Source organism: Cavia porcellus, unplaced genomic scaffold, assembly GCF_034190915.1.
Source record: "Cavia porcellus strain 051 isolate PalLab524CR breed Dunkin Hartley unplaced genomic scaffold, mCavPor4.1 scaffold_6, whole genome shotgun sequence".
Classification (NCBI taxonomy): domain Eukaryota; kingdom Metazoa; phylum Chordata; class Mammalia; order Rodentia; family Caviidae; genus Cavia; species Cavia porcellus.
Window position 1 is genome coordinate 93,126,644 of NW_026947489.1, and position 19,419 is coordinate 93,146,062.

At 47.1% G+C, this 19,419-nt stretch overlaps 1 protein-coding gene across 1 annotated transcript; it reads right to left on the reverse strand.

Moving 5' to 3' along the window:
• Window positions 1–3,129: 3,129 nt before the first annotated feature.
• Krt24 (keratin 24) lies at window positions 3,130–6,940 on the reverse strand. Its single transcript, XM_023563817.2, has 8 exons — window positions 6,166–6,940; window positions 5,544–5,626; window positions 5,064–5,220; window positions 4,673–4,834; window positions 4,447–4,572; window positions 3,887–4,104; window positions 3,604–3,671; window positions 3,130–3,437 (listed from the first exon to the last, which is right to left on the reverse strand). The coding sequence occupies exons 1-8, from the start codon at window positions 6,691–6,693 to the stop codon at window positions 3,334–3,336; spliced, it is 1,446 nt and encodes a 481-aa protein (XP_023419585.1). The 5' UTR covers window positions 6,694–6,940; the 3' UTR covers window positions 3,130–3,333.
• Between the last annotated feature and the right edge of the window lie 12,479 nt (window positions 6,941–19,419).

The following is a 19,419-nucleotide window of genomic DNA, read 5'->3' on the forward strand; positions in this document are numbered from 1 at the left end:
TTCAAATAAGCAGTCTGTTCTTTCCACTTATGCTTTCTTGGAGACCTTGACATTACAAGACTAAACTGTGGTTCAGAGGAGTTGGTCAATATTTCCTGCCACCCACTGTCATGTGGGAGCCATTGATTTTCCTTTCCTTTTCTTTTTTGAGTCAAGATCTCACAATGTAGCCCAGGCTGGCCTGGAGCTCGAGGTGATCCTCCTGCCTCAGCCTCCTGAGTGCTGGGTTCAGAGATGTGTACCACCATGCCCAGCCACTAATGATTCTGCTGTTGCCGTTCCTGTTGTTTTGTGGTACTGGGGCTTGAACCCAGGGCCTTCACACTGAGCCAAATCCCCAGTCCTTTTTAAAATTCTTTCTTTGGAAACAGAGGTCTCACTACGTGGCTAAGTGGACCGTGTTGGGCTTGAACTTGTGATCCTTCTGCCTCTGCTCTATCCCCCAAACTAGGACTCTGACAATTTTTTAAAGTGATTTTTTTGTTTGTTTTATTGCCAGCATCTGGGAAGCTGCCTGGATAATATTCCTTGAGCTGCACTGTGGGTGATTTATGTTCATCCCCTTGTCTCCTGCTGGGTAAACACCGTCAGATTCCATGAAGTCACCGGGCAAGTTTGGACCTCTTTCTTCGGAGCCTCAGATCCTCCAGCTCTTTCCTCTGGGCTGTTTGTCACACACCTTCCTCGTTTCTGATCTGTGAAGACAGACACCACGTCTGCTTCCCCACCCTTCTTGTCTTTTGTCCTTGGAGGCCAGAAAGCCAAGAACATCCCACGCATCTGTGGAAGGAAAGCTGACAGGGAAACTCCATGGGCACGCCGGGTCCTCTCCCAGTTCTCAAACACGAGTCCAGCCTGAAGAGAGAGACATCTTCTCATTTAGCCTCTGACCAGAGACGTGGAGATTGGAGTTTCAAAAGAAATATTTTTGTTGCGTAGTTCTAAAGTGATTTTATTTAATACCCTAAATAAATTCCATGATCCTAAATGGCTCAGTAGTTTCAGTATTTAAAACTGAATTTGCTCTGAACTACACATTGGTTTCAGCTTCTTGGTATCTGTGAGCTGGGTTTTTCTGTATTCGTAAATAATCCCTTAGTGCAAGTATAACATTCTTTTCAATTGATTTTTTATTTTGAAATAGAGAGTCTCAAGGAGTTTCAGAGTTGTCTAGGCTGGACTTGAACTTGGGATCCCTCCTGCCTCAGCCTCCCTGAGTGCTGGGATGATGGGTGTGAGCCACCTCTGGCTACAAATGTGGCCTCTGGCTACACAGGCCAAAGGGATCGGGTTGAGGGGTGTCACCTCCGGGTTATCTTCAGAGTAGCCTCGAATCTATGCTTTAACGTGAGAATACTAATGGCCATAAACATAGGTCCCAGGCGGCTAGAGGCTGCACCAAACATTTTTATTTCTAGTAAACTAACCAGGCTGGATCTACTGTTCTTCATATTCTCAATTTCATATTTCTTAATGGGAGAGAAGCCCTGAGGCTTTTATGTACTGTAATGATTTGGCCAGAAACATGTTCTGCTTAAGATGACATTGCATGGAGCCAGACATGGTGGCACACATCTGTCATCCCAGCACTTGGGAGGCTGAGGCAGGAGGATCGTTGCAAGTTTGAGACCAGCCTGGGCTACAAAGTGAGCTCAAGCCCAGTCTGAACTGCATAGAGACCCTGTCTCAAAAATCCACCCCCCCAAAGGACAATATTGCATGTTTTTGAGTGGTGATTTTATGCGTAGCTGTAACTTAGTTCTGTGGTTGGCGATTGAAGACTGTTCCACGCCCAGTGGTTCACCCGTATGCTTCCTTCTTCTTCATGCTAGAAGCTGGGCATACACATTCTTTGTTTGGACCAGGAATTCTCATACAACTTTTGTTGGTTTTATGTTAGAAGGTACAGATCACACAAATTCTATATAGGTTCTTTTTTCTTTTCTTTTTTTGAGACAGGGTCTCACTATGCAGTTCAGGCTGGCCTCGAACTCACTATATAGCCTAGGCTGACCTCAAACTCCATAGCTGTCCTCCTGCCTCAGCCTCCTGAGTGCTGGGATCATAAACATGCACCACCACACCTAGCCCAGGTTCCTCCTTTTCTGACTTTAGATTTGGCTTTTTCTGCTGTGCCTGACCTCTTTTCCTAAGGGCTGGCTTGTCGAGCTGAAGCTCTGATTCTTGATCTGGTAACATTAAATTCCTTGAGCGTGGATGTCTTTCTCTAGCAAGGCTTAGTCACAGTTCTGGGTCTTCCTGAGACCCGAACCACACCCTCTGCTACCTCAAGGGGCTGCCACCTCCAAGCACAATGTGGAGGAGCTACGTGGCTTCAGGGCCTCTGCAGATGTGACCACTGATGGAGCAAAAGACTCAGTAATGGGACGTGGAGAAAAGAAACAGCAGCGTGGCCAGGTGACAGTGTCTGGCTAAGCTGGCACAGAGGAAGTACTGGGACATCAAGGTTTCAGGAAACCTGGCACCATCTCTCAGATTTAGCCTTATTTGGCCAGACTTCGCTTGGCCCGTCTCCTAAATGTCCTGCGAACGTGTCCTGTCTGATTCCTGTGACACTTCTGACAAACACTCTGAAACATTAATTACTGTCGGAGGCTTTTTATTCCTTGCCATCTTCCATAGTTTATCTTCCCTCCTATCTACAGCGTAAGCATCTTAAAGCCAGAAGCGCATCTTACATTTTCTTATCTGATGAAATACTCTGTTTAGGGCTGGATGTGAATAAATGAGATTTTAATTAATTATAAATGGATTATGCAAATGATCTTATCCATGCTGCCGGCTGTATCATCAGGGGCTCTGAAAGTCTAATCTCAGCTGTGACATCATTCCGTTGTTAGGTGACACTGTTCAAAACACTCACATAAAATGGCTACGCTCTTTAATTTCTGAAGATGAGGGAAAATACTAATAATGAATTAATATTAGTAATGTAACAACGAAGCTATGTCATCTTGATAACTTCACTCCTTGGTAAAACGTTAATTGTCTTAAAAATTTGATTATCGATTCTTATGTAGGTCACTCAAGGGCACACAGTGGTTGTTTAGCAAAAGCAGTCATGGAAAAATATATAATAAATTATAATAAAAAAAAATCAAGCATGAATTTGTCATTTTGCCAGAGCGAGTTTATTGAAGCATAGACAAAGTGAGAGCAAAGGTTGTCATTTCAGCTTTGCAGAGGCTTTAATAAGAAAGCTAGCATGTGCGGGAGCCGAGCGGCGTCTGTTTCTGAGCTGATGGTTTCCCCTGGAGAAATGCAGAGAGGTGATTGGCTGCCTGAAGACGGTCTTGCAGACCTGCAGGCTGCCTACTTGATTTTCACCTCTGAGATGCTGCTGACTTGAGAGGAGATGACTTTGCCGTCCACCACCTCTTCTATGATGGTCTTAGTCACTCTGGTCTTGCCAGAATCTGAAAACCACAGGGTCACCACATCAGAAGGAAATGATCCCAGACACACAGATGAAGAGAAATGTCATGACACGCACGCCACAGCTCCCTTCCCGGTACTGTATGGAAACCACAACCAGCCCAGCATGCCTGTCCTCTTAAGATACAATGCTAAAAAAATGTCTACCTCTTTCTGGATGGTCAGGTCTTGAGTGACTCAGGTCCAAGTTCCTGGATCTTTCAAAACCAGAGCCACTGGGGAAAGAAAAATGATGTTTGGCTTTTCAGTTTGCAAAGGTAGGAGGACCCCCCACCCGCCGTGGGGCTTCTCCGTGATGCGGCTTTGGTGTCCTCGGATGGAGACACCTGTGACTATTACTTTCTATGCACCATCCCAGCCTCCGAGTTCCTTTTCTCTCTAGGGAAATAACTTCCTGGGGTGCGCGTCTCAGGTCTGGGAGCACCCGTACCTGCCCTCTCCGTGGAGCAGCCTGCGGTAGGTCTCGATCTCCGCCTCCAGCCGTGTCTTGATGTCCAGCAGCAGCCCGTACTCCCGGTCCTGGCACTTGGTTTCTGCCCGCACCTGGCAGAGGTGCTCCTCCAGGGACCCGATCTGCGCCTGGATCCCTGACAGCTGAGCCCCATAGCCAGCTTCTGTGTCAGCCAGGGTCCTTTCCAGGGAGCTTTTCTAACAGCAGAAGAAAAAAAAAAAAAAAAAAACTTTTGTGTGCATGCGGAAGATCAGGCTTTAAAACACCGCGGGTTCATGGGGCAGGAGATGCATCCCTGCACCAGTAATAGCTGCTGCTGTTATCATCACTGCGTCTTTACTTTTGTTGATATTGCTTCTGAAGCAGAAATCTTTTAGGGAGCCCGAGGGTACCTTTTTCAACTGCTTTAAGCTTTCTGGGGCCACAGTGCACTTCTCCCTGACACTGCTCTTACGGTGCGGCTAGCGACCACCTTGGCCAGGAGAGGCCTGCGTTTGCAAAGCTCCCTGTCGGGGCTCAGAGAAGCTCTTTGTACCTACCATGGCCAGCTGGGACTGGAACTCGATTTCCAGGCCTTGCAGGGCGCGTTTCAGCTCTGCTATCTCCTTTTTGGCAGAACTGGCTGCCCCGGCATCAGTAGAGATCTGTGTCTGCAGTGACGTGCTCTGAAGAGGGGAAAATGCAGTCTGCAGATGGAGGGTGGGGGAAGAGGGAAGGGTGGGGGGAGCAGGGTTTTAGGAGGCCATGGGCTTGGGCTCGGCAAACCTGCTCCAGGAAATGCTCCTCTGCCTCCTGCTGGCTTTGCTCAGCCAGCTGCTCGTACTGCGCCCGCATCTCATTCAGCAGCTTGGTCAGGTCAGTCCCCGGGGCAGCGTCCACCGCCACGGTCACGTCCCCTCCACAGCTCCCTAGCACACTCTTCATTTCCTAGCACAAAGTGGGAATAAAAAAGCCCCCCGGGATGCAAACTGGAAAAGCAATCAAACTGAGCCTGGGAGGCTGCGCAGACCCGCAGACTGCAGGCAGGCGGAGCACGCTGGAGTTTTTATGCTCTGGTCATTGCATGCGGGAAATGCATGGAGGGAACACGGGGTGGATTTGGATGGAAAGGACAGGGAAAGCCAGGGTCCGTGGTTTGCGGGGTGCTGGCCCTCACCTGCTCGTGGTCTTTCCTCAGGCAGATCAGTTCCTCCTGCAGGCCCTCGATCTGTGCCTCTAGGTCTGAGCGGGTCATGGTCAGCTCGTCCAGCACCCTGCGCAGCCCATTGATGTCAGCCTCCACGCCCTGGTGAAGGGCCAGCTCAGTCTCGTACCTGGCGGGGTCGAGGGTGGACAGGACACCTCGGTGACCCCTGGACACGGGTCACCATCCTGTCTTTCTTATACGTGGGGTGAGGCTTCCCCTCCAAGGGTTGTGATAAATGAACACACCCCCACTCTGTAAACTAGGAATCCAATATTAATTTTATAACAAAATTAACTGCTACTTTTATAACAATAAAATTCTCTTCCAAATTTGCCTCCTTTTCATTTTGTAGAATTAAGGGGTCTGCGGTCCCCTTGGGGTGTTCAGGAATTTTTCTTTTTTAAGCAGACGGGTAGAACTTAGAACACCACTTTTCTTCACGTGTCTTACTTCAGCCTGAAGTCATCAGCAGCCAGCCTGGCATTGTCAATTTGCAAAATAATCCTAGCGTTTTCCACTGCGGCAGCCGCGATCTAGAAAAGAGGGTAACAGTGAAGGGGAGACAGGTGACTTTCATCCTTGGGTGCTCACGCTTGTCAGGGAGGGTGGACGGCTCTTGGGTCAGTCACTGTGAAATAGTGCAAACATTGATTTGCACTTCTAGAAAGTGTCTTAAAATATATTTCCCATACAACGATGGCTAAGCATTTTAGGTTCTATCTTCTTATACAATATTTACACCAAATTTTCTAGGAAGAAAGAAAGTCCTAAAGATGACTTAAATCTAGCAAGATACTAAACTACGCCCACCTGTCAGAATGCACCAGAAGATAGATTAACCTGATGTAGACTCATTGCTGCCATTCTTACTACTCTTTTGTGGAATACTCAGATCTGAGACACGAACAGGACTTTACTGCAGCAGGAAGGCGTATAAAGGATCACCCACTTCGCATTTATGACAAGCAGCTGTATTTTCACATAATTCTGTGGCTTAAAAGTTTCATTCCTGCATGGGTGCTGAGGAAAAGCATGCGCTCTAATAACAGATCAGCCCTGGGCAGGGTCTCACCTGCTTCCTGAGATCTTCCAGGATGCGACAGTAGTTGCTGTAATCTCTTCTGGACCCACCATCTCCAGACCCAGGACCAAATTTGTCATACCACTGCTTGATTTTATTCTCCAGGTCTGTGTTGGCTTCCTCCAGGGCCCGGACCTTGTCCAGGTAACTGGCCAGGCGGTCATTGAGGTTCTGCATGGTCAGCTTTTCATTGCCAGAGAGAAGCCCCCCATCACCCATGCCACTGCCAAAGCCACCTCCCATTCCACCTCCGTAGCTGCAGAGACCTCCACCAGTCCCGACACTGAACCCAGAAACTCCAGTGAAGCCAGAGCCCCCACCAAAGCAGGAACCCTTCCCAAAGCCAGCCCCAGAGCCTGAGCCTGCTCCCCACCTGCCCCCTACTGAGCCTCCTCTGAGGCCACCTCCAAAGCCACAGCTAGAGCCCCTTCCCTGGAAGCCCCAGGCTGAGCTGCCCCGGACAGCTGACTGCTTGCTGCCGCTGGCCCTGGAGGAAGAGATGCCTGCCGAGCAAGACATGCTGGTCCTGCAGATGCGAAGCCCGTGGGGTGAGTGGAAGAGAACAGGGGAGCCAGCTCTGCGCTGCCCTTATACAGCTGCTGGCTCACAGGGTGTTCCTCCTTTCTGTCACTTCCTAATCCCTTTTATAGCCTTGCTAATCTGTAATTGGATAATTTCTTTGTCATGAACCCACTCCACTGGCTGTTTTTCTGAAGCTAGGTCAGAGCTCAGGGGCAGTCACTCCATCAAGAAAAAAAAAAAAAGGTGGAACAAAGGAAAAAAAAATCAGAATTGGAACCTTCCAGAGGTTCTGATGGCTGGTAATTCTTTTCTGAACATATAATTCCATTAAATTCGCTTCGTGATTTCTCAATGGGAGGAAACATCCCAGGATTGCCAGGCGTAATTAATGCCCTGGATGGGATGGGAAAGCAACTTTCTCAGTGTGTAACTCCAGGTCCGTGCCTTTGTCAGAGTCGAAGTGAGCATTAACATCAGCGTCAGTTTCAGACTTCACTAAGCATCCCCCTCTCCGGTTGTTTCTCTTGGCCTGTTTTTTGAGGCTGTCACATTTTTGGGCTGTGAGGCGATGGGTTTGTTTGCATTTGGAGATCAAACAGTCTGCACTGTTAATAAGAAAACTTGCACAGATGAGTTTTCCACAGGAGGACTACAGAGCAGACAGACGCGTCCACTTAGGAGGTCAGTGTCAGGAAGGACAGGCCAAGTCTCGGAAGTCAGCAATGGATCAGAATTTGATGGTAATTTCTGAGGCTTCAAGGTGCGCTTTCTCTCTGGCTGAATCCTACTTCGATATAACAGCAGTACCCTCCTTCCTTAGCGGGCATTCTAGGGCATGAAGAGGTGGCATTGGTCTCTCCTGTCTTTATTTTAAGCCAACCAGGTAAGAGGATCTAGATCTGACTTCAGCAACCCCTGTGGTTTCAGTAGTCAGTTCAGATCTGAAGTTTCTCCCGCTTCCTCTTGGCTTAGGGGCTTCTGTTTCTGTGGAGAAGACCCTTAGCAGAAAACTCTGTATCTGCTCAGAAGAGCTTGTGTCTCGGCGGGGGTCCTGTACGGATCCTGAAAGCTGGGAGCAGTTCATTCTGCTTTGTGGTATTATTTATTCCACAGAGCTGAAGTGTACTTGCCTTAGTCTCTGCTGGGAATTTCTCTGGTTTAAAAGTGCCTCTTTAAAAGAAAAAAGACTGAACGATTCCACTTATATGAGGCTCCTGAAATCCCCAGGCTCACAGAGACAGCAGAGAGGCATTTGCCAGGGCTGCAGGGGTGGGCAGGGGTCGGTTGTGTGACGGATAATTTGCTTTGCCACATGGAAAGCATCCTGGAGATGCGCAAATTGCACAGCAAAGTGAGTGTACTTAACAAAGGACCCTTAACTGTGCACTGAGAGGTGACGATGTTCTGTACGTTTCACAGAATTTTTTCCTCTGTACTGAGAATTGAGCCCAGGGCCTGGCTTGTGCTAAGCAAGTGGGCTATCACTGAGCTATACCCCAGCCCTATTTTATCATAATTTTATATCATATTATGTGATGGGACCTTTTAGAGCTTTTGCTGACACAGACTCTCCGCTGGGGCACGTGTACCGTAGGTTTGCCACCGCTGGTCTAGATGCTTCTGAAAATATTTCTTTGCCTCCTTAGCTTCATACTCGGGTAGTTGGCTTTTCTTTAAAACCCTCTTCCTTGTCTTGGTGGTCTCTGTTAAACCACGTGTGGGCTTTCATCTTTACGGTCAGTCATTGTTGCTGATGTTTGCCTTCTCTTAACTTTGTCATAAACTGCTTTTCCTGGGACCTGTTACCAAATGTGTGGGTCGTTAGCGTTTATGGTCTCCTTGTGCTGTCTTTACTGCAGTAGGAATGTTACTCTTCTTCATATTTTGAGAGCCATCATTTTAAGCAGTATAAGGCCTTCTACAAACTTCTAAGTTCTTGTTAAGCCAGGACTGATTCTCTCCCAATACCCTTCCCTCTAAATCGGGTAGCCATGCTGCAGACAGAATGTGCTGACTGGTTTGCTTTGCCCTTCCCTGAAATCACCAGCCCAGAGAAGTTCAGGGCTTTGTAGGTGCCGGAGGTGAAACCCTCATGCAGCTTTTCTGCATGAGAGCGGACCCTCTCCCGGTCCAGAAAGGCTGGCGTCTGACCATGAGAAGCTGTGGGAAGAGGAAAAACAGTGCGAGAAATCTGGCTGGGATCTGAGAGTGGCAGGGTCCTGGGAGACAGTGATTTGTGGAAAGAACTCCAAGAGAGGGGGCAGTGCTTCTGGCTGTCATCTGAGTTGGTTTTTTTTTGACTTTCGGTGGCTAAACGTTTGGCTCTGTGCTGAGAAACCTGGTGACCAAGACATCCTATCTTGGTGACTTTGAGTTTTATGTTTCTAGCTTTTGTTCTTGGTATAATTGCTATTAGCCATCTCTTCTTTGTTATTTAAATTCAGCTTCAAAACTAAGGTCTCATGAGATACATCCCAGAACCTTTTCAGGACCAACTGATGGGAAGGGCATTTAATGACCTGAAAAGCCATGACCGCCTCGAATTCTTTGCTGATGGCTCGGAGTCTAAGCGCACACTCAGCTGAGACCATGGGATCTTTCTTTGTGCTCACATCCATGCTTTCTTTCCATTATAACTTTTCTTTTTAAATGATGAACCTTTAAAGACTAATTTTGATTTTATGAATTGCAAATTATCTAGAATGCCGGTGTTTAGTGGATCAAAGGGTTTTAATCGCACATGTAAATATGGTTCTGTGTCTGGAAGTGTTTGGCTTCTCAGGCGACATGATTCCTCATTGCTTTGCGCTTCATATTTAATAGTCTTTTAATTCAAAGTCAGGGCTTGCCAGAGACACCGTGTTACTCCTTGGCATGTCTTTCATCTGCGAGGTGGACGCTTCGGGAATCTGGTTCTAGGGGAATAGAATTTCAGAAATGCAAATTTCAGTGTCCAGAGTTGACTAAAACAAGACAGCTTAAAAGGGGATCAATTGGAACCCTGAAATCTGGGCTCCAAGCTCAATACTTTGTTATTTGGAATGGTTTGTGATTAACAGTGGATTTTGGCCTGTAAAGAATCAGGTAAACTGTATTTCATGACAGAATATTTTTTGTAATAAGTGCAGAGTGAGGGCAAATTGTAATCATCAGTTTTTTTTTTTTTTAAATCAGGCGGATTATTAGTATTTAAAAATTTAGCTTGTTTTTATTTTATTTTATTTTTTCAGTTTGTTTTTACATTCATAGGAAAATCAAATGCAGAAAGTGTGGTATATTAGTGAACATGATAGATCGCTGTAGAGTTGCAAACAGGATTGGGGGCTCTGATTCCTCTGTGTATTCCAGAATTTCCTATCACAATTTTTCAAACAAAGGCATAAAATCAGAACAGTTAAGTAACATTGGATGTGTGAACAATCTGTTTGTAGTGCCTGATATATTGCAGTTGAGCAATAAATATACACTGGGTGAATAAAAACCAACATACAGCGGGTATAGTGATGGTACAGGCCTGTCATACAGGCACTTGGGAGGCTGAGGCAGGAGGGTCGTTGTGATTTGAGGCCAATCTTGGCTGCATACTGAGTTTAAGGCCAGCTTGAACTGCATAGCGAGACCCTGTCTCAAAAAACACAAAACAAAACAAACAAGAACCCCCAAGCCTAATTGGCTGCATGAACAACTTGAACTACTGATTCCTCTTACTCTTTCCTGTGTGCTTAGTTTTCTGCAACCTTGACCTCCATCAGCTGGGTTTGTGATTCTCAGTGTCGCTGGTGGGGAGGAGGTGAGGAAAGATGTTTAGGGCAGAAAAAGTCGTTCAAGATCCCCCAGGCGAATCCAGCATTTAGGTGTCCTGATGGCCACCAGACTCAGCTGCTTGGGAGAACGGAGATTCCGCCTTGACTTGTGTCCTGAGAGGATGCGTGTCTGTGATCATCTGTTTATTCTTTGTCTTTTTAAAAAGGCAGCTGTTCGTTTTGCTGATCTTTTTAAAAAAAATTGTTTTTCTGGTCTTTTTTAGTCTGATCTTTATTGCTTCCTAATTTTGAGCTTAGTTTGTTCTAGCTTTACCAGTTTCCTTTAAAAATATTCATTCATTCATTCATTTTCTCCCTGTGCTGCTCAGTCTGGCCTTGCACTCACTGTGTGTCCCATGTGGACTCGAACTCACAGTCATCCTCCTGCCTCAGCCTCTCCAGTGCTGGGCATGACAGGTGTGTGCTATTACGGCCGGCTGTTATTGTCTTTTTAATTTCTTCACTGACTTACTGGTTTTTTAGAAGCCAGTAGTTTTATTTTTCATGTATTTGTAAATTTTCCAAAGTTTCTCCTCTGATTTCTAGTTGTATACCACTGTGGTCAGAAAAGGTGCTTCCTGTGACTCCAGATGTCTCACATGTGAGAAGGCTGGTTTGGTGGCCTAATAAGTGATCTATTCTGGAGAATGCTCCTGCTGCAACGAGAAGGATGTGTGTTTTGCAGGGCTGTGTAGAACACACACAGATATGCTTTGAGTTCTTAGTCTTCTGCCTGGATAACCAATCCATTGCTGAAAGAGAAACTGTGATTGTATCACAGCTTCCTCTTCCTGCATACATAGTAATGCTCAGCTTCTCTATCTAGGTGTTCTGACCTTTGGTGCAAGCCTATGTTAAATCTTTTGTTAAATCAATTGCTTTGTCACAAGGCAATGACCCTCTTTGTGTTTTTTTTACAGTTTTGGACTTCAAATCTATCTTATGGAAGTATAACTACTCTGCTGTTTCGGAATAACTTTTTCTTCTTAAAAAATTTTTATTAGTATGTGCTTGCAGTACAGAAGGACTCTTTCACTCTGGGTAGTTGGTTCAGGGACTGGTCGTACTTTTTTTTTTGTCTTTTTGAGACAGGGTCTCTTTATGCTGTTCAAGCTGGCCTTAAGCTCACTTTGTAGCCCAGGCTGGTCTCGAACTCGCAATGATCCTCCTGCCTCAGTCTCCTGAGTGCTGGGATTACAGGTGTGAGCCACAATGCCCGGCTCATTCTGGGTATTGAACTCACAACCTCACGCTTACCAGATGAGTGCTTGAGCTGCTGAGCTACATCCCCAGACCCCACACTGCTTTCAGTCTGTGTCCTTGTAGGAGAGGTGAGTCTCTCCCAGATACAGTGTAGTTGGGATTATAAACCCAGTCAGCCACTCTACATCTTTTGACTGGAGAATTTATTCCATTCAACTTCATTACTGATAGGTGAGGACAGACTGTGTGGTTAAACTTTTCCAAGGTATTTTGGAGATTCCTCTTCTTGTCTTCTTTTGGGGTGAAGAGATTTTCTCTAGTGGTATGCTTTGATTCTTGGCTTGTCTTTTTTTTTGTGTATCTACTGTAACTTTTTGCTTTGTGGTTACTGTGAGGCTTATGAAAAGTATACTTATAAAATAGGCTGTTTAAAGCTGATAACAGATTCACCTAGATTGCAGAAAGGCAAAGAACACTTTACCTCTGCTGTCTCTCAGGTTTTTTGGTAGTATTGAGAATCGAACCCAGGTCCCTTGTGGGGATTGGCATCCCTGACTTTATATATATATATATATATATATATATATTTTTTTTTTTTTTTTTTTTTTTTTTTTTTTTTTTTTTGAAATGGAGTCTCGCTATGCAGTTCAGGCTGGCCTTGAGCTCACTTTGTAGCCCAGGCTGGTCTTGAACTCACATCGATCCTCCCACCTCAGCCTCCCCAGTGCTGGGATTACAGGTGTGAGCCACCACGCCTGGTGCAATTTTATATTTTTTATTTTGCTCAATTGCTAAGCTGCTCCAGCTGGGCTTGAATGTGTTACCCTTTTGCCCCAGCCTCTGAGAGCGGGGAGGACACTCAGGTGCCACCTGGCCTCGCTACGCATTTTTAATTTCTGATGTCACGATGTGCCTGTTCCTGCATTGCTGCTGCTTAGCGGATGGCTGTCGTTATTATCTCCACAGTTTCGCTTTTCAGGCTTTCTACTAAAGCGACAAGGGACTGACGCCCCACCACTGCAGTTTGGTTGCTTATCTGCGTCCTTTTCTTTATCCTGAGGAGTTCCCTCCGGCTGGGAAGAGCTCCCTCAGCTTCTGATGTCTGGAGGATATCTTGCGTCTCCTTCCCTTCTGGTGGGCAGCTCTGCAGGGCACAGCGCTTGTGGCTGGCTGTCTTTCCCCCTCAGCACTTCGAATCAAACATTGCGTCTCCTCCTTGCCTGCACATGTCTGCCGAGGAGGCTGCAGGGAGGCACGTCTGTGCCTCCTTTTATGTGATTTTCTTCTGTTCTGGCTGTTGTTGGGGTCCCTTTGATACAGTGCAACACCTGACATATTGCAGACGGATAATAAACATTCCCTGCACAAATAAAAACAACCCTAGTCACTTGTTTCTGGAAAAGTTTTCTGATTGATGACACATTTGACTGAGTCTGGTTGCAGACCTTGGATTCCTCTTTATTTGGATTAATACATCTTCCTCCAGCTTTTGAGATTTTTCTGTTATTGCTCTAAATACATTTTTTACTCTTTTCTTGCCCTTCTGTTGAATGCCAGTGACTCAAACCTTTGCTGTTTTGATGACACATAAATCCTGTAGACTTATTTCTTTTCCTTCTTTTTCCTCCTCTGACTGTATATTTTCATATAATTTGCCATCAAGTTCACAGAATCTTATGCATAACCAATTCTGCAGTTGCTGCTCTCCTGGGCATTTTTCGTTTTGTTCACTGTGTTTTTCAGCTCCGTGGCTTTTTAAAAAGTTTGTATGATACAGTCTCATGTTGCCCAGACTGACCTCGAACTCATGATCCTGTTGAATAACTAGAATGGCTTGACTGTCAAAAAATTTCAATTTCTTGGTTAAATTTCTCATTCTGCTCATTTATTACTATCATTATTTCTTTGAATGGTTCCTCTGTATTTCCTTAACGTTTACTGGGCTTCCTTAAATCAGTTATTCTGAAAACTTTGTCAAGCAGGGCACACATCTCCCTCTCCTAGGCTCAGCCACTGGCATTTTAACCTGTCTCTCCCTGGCTGTTCTTGACCCTGTGGCTGTGGACTGGTGCCTGGTATGTGAAGAAACAGGAACTTACTGCAGTCTCCTGGTGGGGGTTTTCTGGGGAGGCCAGCACATCTAAAGGCCACTGGGCAGGGTCTCTGTGACTGAGACCATGTGGCACGGGAGGTGTGGTGGCCCAGCATCGTGGTGGCCGGCTGATGCTGACCTAGAATCCTGTGAGTGCTAGGGCTGGTGCATTGCCAGACTGTGCTCAGTTCCCCCTGGCATCTGGGGCTGCTGGCCATTGAGGTTTTTCTGGCACCCAGGGCTAAAGAGGCCCAGGTGCTGTGGGTTCTTGCCGGGTACTGGTGCAGATCTGGAGACAGAGGGTGCGGGGGTCTGTGAGATGCTGGGCCTTTCTCTGGTGGGCTCAGAGTTATGGTCTGAAGCAAAGTCTCATGCTTACTTCCTGTTCTTTAATGCACCTTTTCTTATTATGCTATGAGCAGGTGATTTCTCCTGTGGTACCCTCAGCATTTGCAAAGATCTTTCTGCTGTGAATGTTTGTTCAAATTGTTGTTTCTGCAGCAGGACAGTCCTTTTCCTCCACCTGGCTCCCCTCTCCCTCTTTCCCTCTGCAGTTTCGGGTGAGCGTGCCTGTCTGGATGTCTTCTATTCTCCGCCGTGCTCTTTTGCCAAATTTTGCTTAGGGAGAAAATGTCTTCACTCCACTACTTGTTGTGTGTGAATGCTTTCACGTCTCTTCACATAAAACACAGCCAAATGTTTTAATCAATTAGCTTTTAGGAAGTTAAGGGAATGGGCTAGGGAGTTTATAGGGCTGGTGGGACCTTCGTGCTCCAAGGTCCAAAGGGAAATCAGATAGAGATTTCCTGGCCTGTCTTGGCTTTGGGGTCTTTCTTCACACCAAACAGATGATCACCTCCTCTTTGGAGAACCCCCGGATGGGAAGAGTCCGGATTGTAATCTGAGCAGGGGAACAACTCTTCTCATTGCTAAATCTGTCCCTGGGGCGTCTCCACTCTGTGTCCCCCTTCTCAGAGCAGCCGAGAGTTTTTGGTCATGAAATCTCAGTGCTTCACCATCAGTTTCAAAGCAAAAGCACGGGATGGTATTTTACTTGATACATCACATCTCCCAGGCTCAGGGCCAGACATCTTTTCCCTGAGGCCTCCTGTCTCTGCCAGCCAGGGCTCTACATCAGCTCAATGAAAGTTCTCTAAACTCCGGACAGCTGCCGCAGTTTCCTGGTCGGTAACCTGGTTACACAGATTACACGATTTATCATCATCTTCCTTCAGGGGCTGGCATTTGGAAGTTTGATGACTGAGACACTGTGTTCCTGTCTGCTCTTAAGTGTTCTGCATTGCCATCAGGAGGGAGTTCAGTGCAGGAGTTGCACTGAAGGAGCAGGTCTAGAGCGCAGGGTGGCAGAAACCCTAGAAGTCCTACAAGACCTCACCTGGCCTCGCCGTGTGCGTCCCCACGGAGAGAGCTCGGAGGGACTCAGCTGAAGAGGATGCTTGCTTAGAAATCCTCTCAAGACCGTGTTTGTTCGTTTGCATGTCGGGTCCCTGGCTGATCCGATGTGATTCTTTCACTCTGTGTAACCAGGGGCAGGCACAGGCGCAGTTATCCAAGGGGCTGTGAATGCGCAGGAATTGAAAATCTGTGCGCTGAAGAAAATCCACAGCCTCATGCGGCTGCCTCGCTAAAAAAGAAAGACTAAGGATGCGGCCTGGTGCATGAAATTTTTAGCTCTATTTTTTTTAAAAGAGACAAATGAAAGAGACAAAACTCTCGATGACCTGAGTCAGGAAAAGCAGAGAGGTTAGAAACGGGAGGGAGGACGTAATTGTGGATACAGAGACTCCAATGACCATAAGAGGACACGGACCGCCCGTGGACATCAAGGGCTGCCCATACGCAAGCTGTCCAGCGCTAAGCCCGGTGATGAGGGACCGTAGCAGGGTTCTGTGCCCAGTGGCCCAGTCCTGTCCAGACCCACGTGGGGCACTCAGGCCACTGCCTGAGAGAGCGGGGACACAGGCTTCTCCAAGGAGGACAAGTCTAGAAACGAAGACAGAGTGCTGGTGTCAACAAAAGCGTTTCCAGGACAAGATGCCCTTGACGCAAGAGGCTGCAGGTGGTGGGGTTGGGGTGCGGGGGCCACCAGCGTGGTTCCCAGGATGCCCCCTGGGACGCTGGCTGTGAAACCAGATCTTGCAGGAACGAGATGGGGCATTAATGTGGGGCGGCCTGGACTTGATGGGGAGCAGTGCCCCCAGGCAGGCGTTCTCCTTTGGTGGCCACACCTGGGTGCCAGGAAGCTGGTATGGCGGGAGGCAGGGAACCTGTGTCTTTCCTGAGGTGCCACTCAGCTGCAAGCCCAAGGCTACCATAGCCCCACGGAGTGCAGCGTGAACGTAAGCATTTCTGCACAGGGCCACTGGAGGTGCTCGGGTACCAGCCTGTGACCTGTTTGCTGTTCCATGGGTTTCTAGAGGCACTTTTGATGTAGTTAACCCTGAGCAAGGTCTGCCACCATGTCCTGTTCTGTTCTTTCTGTGAATCCAAACTTTCCTACCTCTCCAGGGCTACCCCTTAAAACATTTTTTTCTTCCCTTTCCTTTCTTTTTTCTTGTCTTTTTGAGACAGGGTCTCACCATGTAGTTCAAGCTGGCTTTGAGCTCGCTTTGTAGCCCAGGTCAGTCTTGTACTTGCAATGATCCTCCTGCCTCAGCTTCCTGAGCATAAAAACACTTTTCTTGCCCCCACTCCAACCCTTAACTCACCAGCTGCTTCATCCCCTCACACAATTCTCCTTCTTTCTCATTTAAAAAATAAATCAGAAGATCTTTATTAACACAGAGTGGAAACTAAAGATGAGCCATATTTCTGTGGCCTGAAAGCAGCTTCAGGGCACACATACTGCTGCCTACGGCTTGGGAGTTTTTGTTAGTTTGTAGGTCACACATACACCATGGTTTTCTTATGCAAGTGTGTCAGAGCGTGTGTGGATGGTGACTTGGAATTCTACTTTTCATTTCTCAGTAAATGATTGACATCTTTTTTTCTTTTGTCACTGAGAATCGAACTCAGGACCTTGGGCTTGCTGGGCAGGCACTTTGCGCCGAGCTCTGTCCCAGGTCCCTTAGTATCCTTTTGGGTTAATACACAGTCTTCCTTAGTGACTGCCTGATGGGCCCTTCGTGGGTGCTTTGTAACTTAACTTACTGATCTGTAATTACTTGCTATTTTGTTACAGCTCAGTCTCCGCTAATATAATATAATATAATATAATCACAGCTGAGAGAAACATGAGCACATTACATTCATAATTGATTATGGGAAGATAAATTCCCAGAATTTCTGCTTCTACAAATCTGTTTTTTGCTTAAAGGCAGATCTGACTTGTTGGTTGGGGATTTCCCCAGCCTACACTCTTCCCAGCAAAGCATTGGTGTGCATTCTCTACACTTTGGGTATAACAGGTGTTTGTATTGAGAAGGAAAGAAGGCCTGCTCTGAGGCTGGGAGCGATGCTTCTCTGTGGAATCTGCACCAGCCATGTGGGCCTCAGGAACTGCCCTGGTTTTTTATTTATGAATGGCTTGTGTGGTTCCTGTACCCACTTCTTATTGATATATTTCTTTCGGACTCATTGCTCTGCTCACGATTTTAGATAGGGGGGACATCAGGGAAGGCGATGGGAACCCCTGATTCCACGGGGCATCACTGGAACCTTCGACTTGAGATTCTCTTCCCTTCTGCACCCCAGCAGCCCGATGTCTTACCCGCTGACGACAGCAGGTGGCGCTGAATCGTAGGCGGCCCGGGTGATTTAGCGCCGCGGTTCACACCCGTGGTCCCACTAGGTGGCTCCCCAGTGCCGCGTGGTGGAGAGTGGATTTTTATCACATCCACTAAAGCTCCATTTTTTTCTTTTAATGTTGCTTTTACTTGACAGACAGTATTTTCCAGTTACCAGGCTATCTCTTTATGCTTTAAAAAAGCTAAAATAACTACCATCCTGCAAGTATATGAATATTCTTTCAAAATTTTTCAAAGTATTTGCAAGTTTGCTTTCTTAAGTTTCCCCATCTCTCTGCCGTGTCTCTTGGTGTGTGATACGAAATAACTATTTCCTCCTCTCCCGCATCTGTCTCAGCCCTCGATGAGCCGGTCCTGCAACCTTTAGGAAACAACCTGCTTGCCCCACGGATTTGAAAATGCCATGATTGTTAAACTGGAGGCTCTTTCTCCTGAGTGTGCTGGTGGGAGCTTAGCGGCACATTGCCCCAACTGGGTGGACCTCTGTACTATTTTCCTACGTCTTATCCTCCCTCGTGAGCAGTGGGAGAAGCAGCCCTGGAGGCTGGGGAGAAGCTGACTGCCATTCTGGCTTTTTTGGAGACAGGGTCTTGCTACGTATCCCTGGCTGGCCTTGAATATGTGGCAGTCCTTATGCCTCTGTGATGCTGTTCTATTGGAGGCCTCAGGTGAGCCTTTAGGAAGCTCTAGAGCTGAGCTGCTTTCTGGCGTCCATCCAGTTGGAGGCCAGGTGACCTTTGGGTTCCCCACTGGCCTGTATAAGTCATATTCCCATCACTGGGACAAAATAGCCAACACCTGAGATTTAAAGGAGGAGGGAGTATTTTGGTTCATGTTTTCAGAGGTTTCAGTGCATGGTTGGGTGACTCCAAGGCAGAAATGGCATGGAGGAAGGGCTATGGCACGAGAGACAGAGAGGAGAGAGAGAGAAAGAGAGAGAGAGAGAGAGAGAGAGAGAGAGAGAGAGAGAGAGAGAGAGAGAGAGAGAGAGAGAGAGGAGAGAGGAGAGAGCTGTCTGCAGCTGGGAGCTGTCTGAGCTCAGTCCCGTGCTTGTCTGCTTTACCAGTGCTTCGAGGTCTGCAGGCTCAGGTCATCCTCATAGTTCTTCTTTGCACCAGTGTGGTGTTAGCAGGGAGAGTGTAGCTTTGCAAAGGGCCAGTGATATCTTAAGTAACATCTATGCATTTTTATAAGAAACCTGGACAACCATCACCCAATCAGCTCTTTGGAATAGTTTTGGGCCATATAAAAGAATATATTTCAAAATATGGTGTGCAAATCCAAGGAGACAGCACTGTATACCCATTAGAATTGTAATAGTAATCATAAAAATTAAAATTGTTGACAAGTGTTGGTAAGGATATGAAGAAACTGGAGCTCCCCTTTGTACTGAGAATGTGAAATGAGGCAGCTGCTATGGAGGTCAGGAGTTAGAGACCAGGTGTTGGAAGCCAGGTGTTGGAGGCCAGGTACTGGAGGTTAGGTGTTGCAGGCCAGGTGTTGGAGGTCAGGTGCTGGAGGCCAGGTGCTGGAGGTTAGGTGTTGCAGGCCTGGTGGTGGGGGCCAGGTGGTGGAGGCCAGGTGTGGAGGCCAGGTGCTGGAGGCCAGGTGTTGGAGGTCCACCTCCCCTCTCATATTGATCTCCACCTCCTGGCATGCCCTGATGTCCAGTGCATCTTACATTCTCTGTCCTGGGCCATGGGCTCCCCCAAATCTGGAAGCTCTGCTCCACCAGGCTGCTGATCTTCATCTGAATTTCCGACCACTGAACCATGTATGTGGCTTCAGTATGGCCAGGGTCCCTTCCAGGGAGCCCTGTTACAAATGTGTTTGTGAACCGAAGCAATGACACTGGCAG

Coding starts and splice junctions, on each gene's coding strand:
- Krt24 (XM_023563817.2), bottom strand. CDS start 6,693: ATGTCTTGCTCGGCAGGCATCTCTTCCTCCAGGGCCAGCGGCAGCAAG. Junction 4,573..4,672: donor AGGAGCATTTCCTGGAGCAG/GTTTGCCGAGCC, acceptor TCCCCTCTTCAG/AGCACGTCACTGCAGACACA. Junction 4,105..4,446: donor TCCAGTCCCAGCTGGCCATG/GTAGGTACAAAG, acceptor TTCTGCTGTTAG/AAAAGCTCCCTGGAAAGGAC.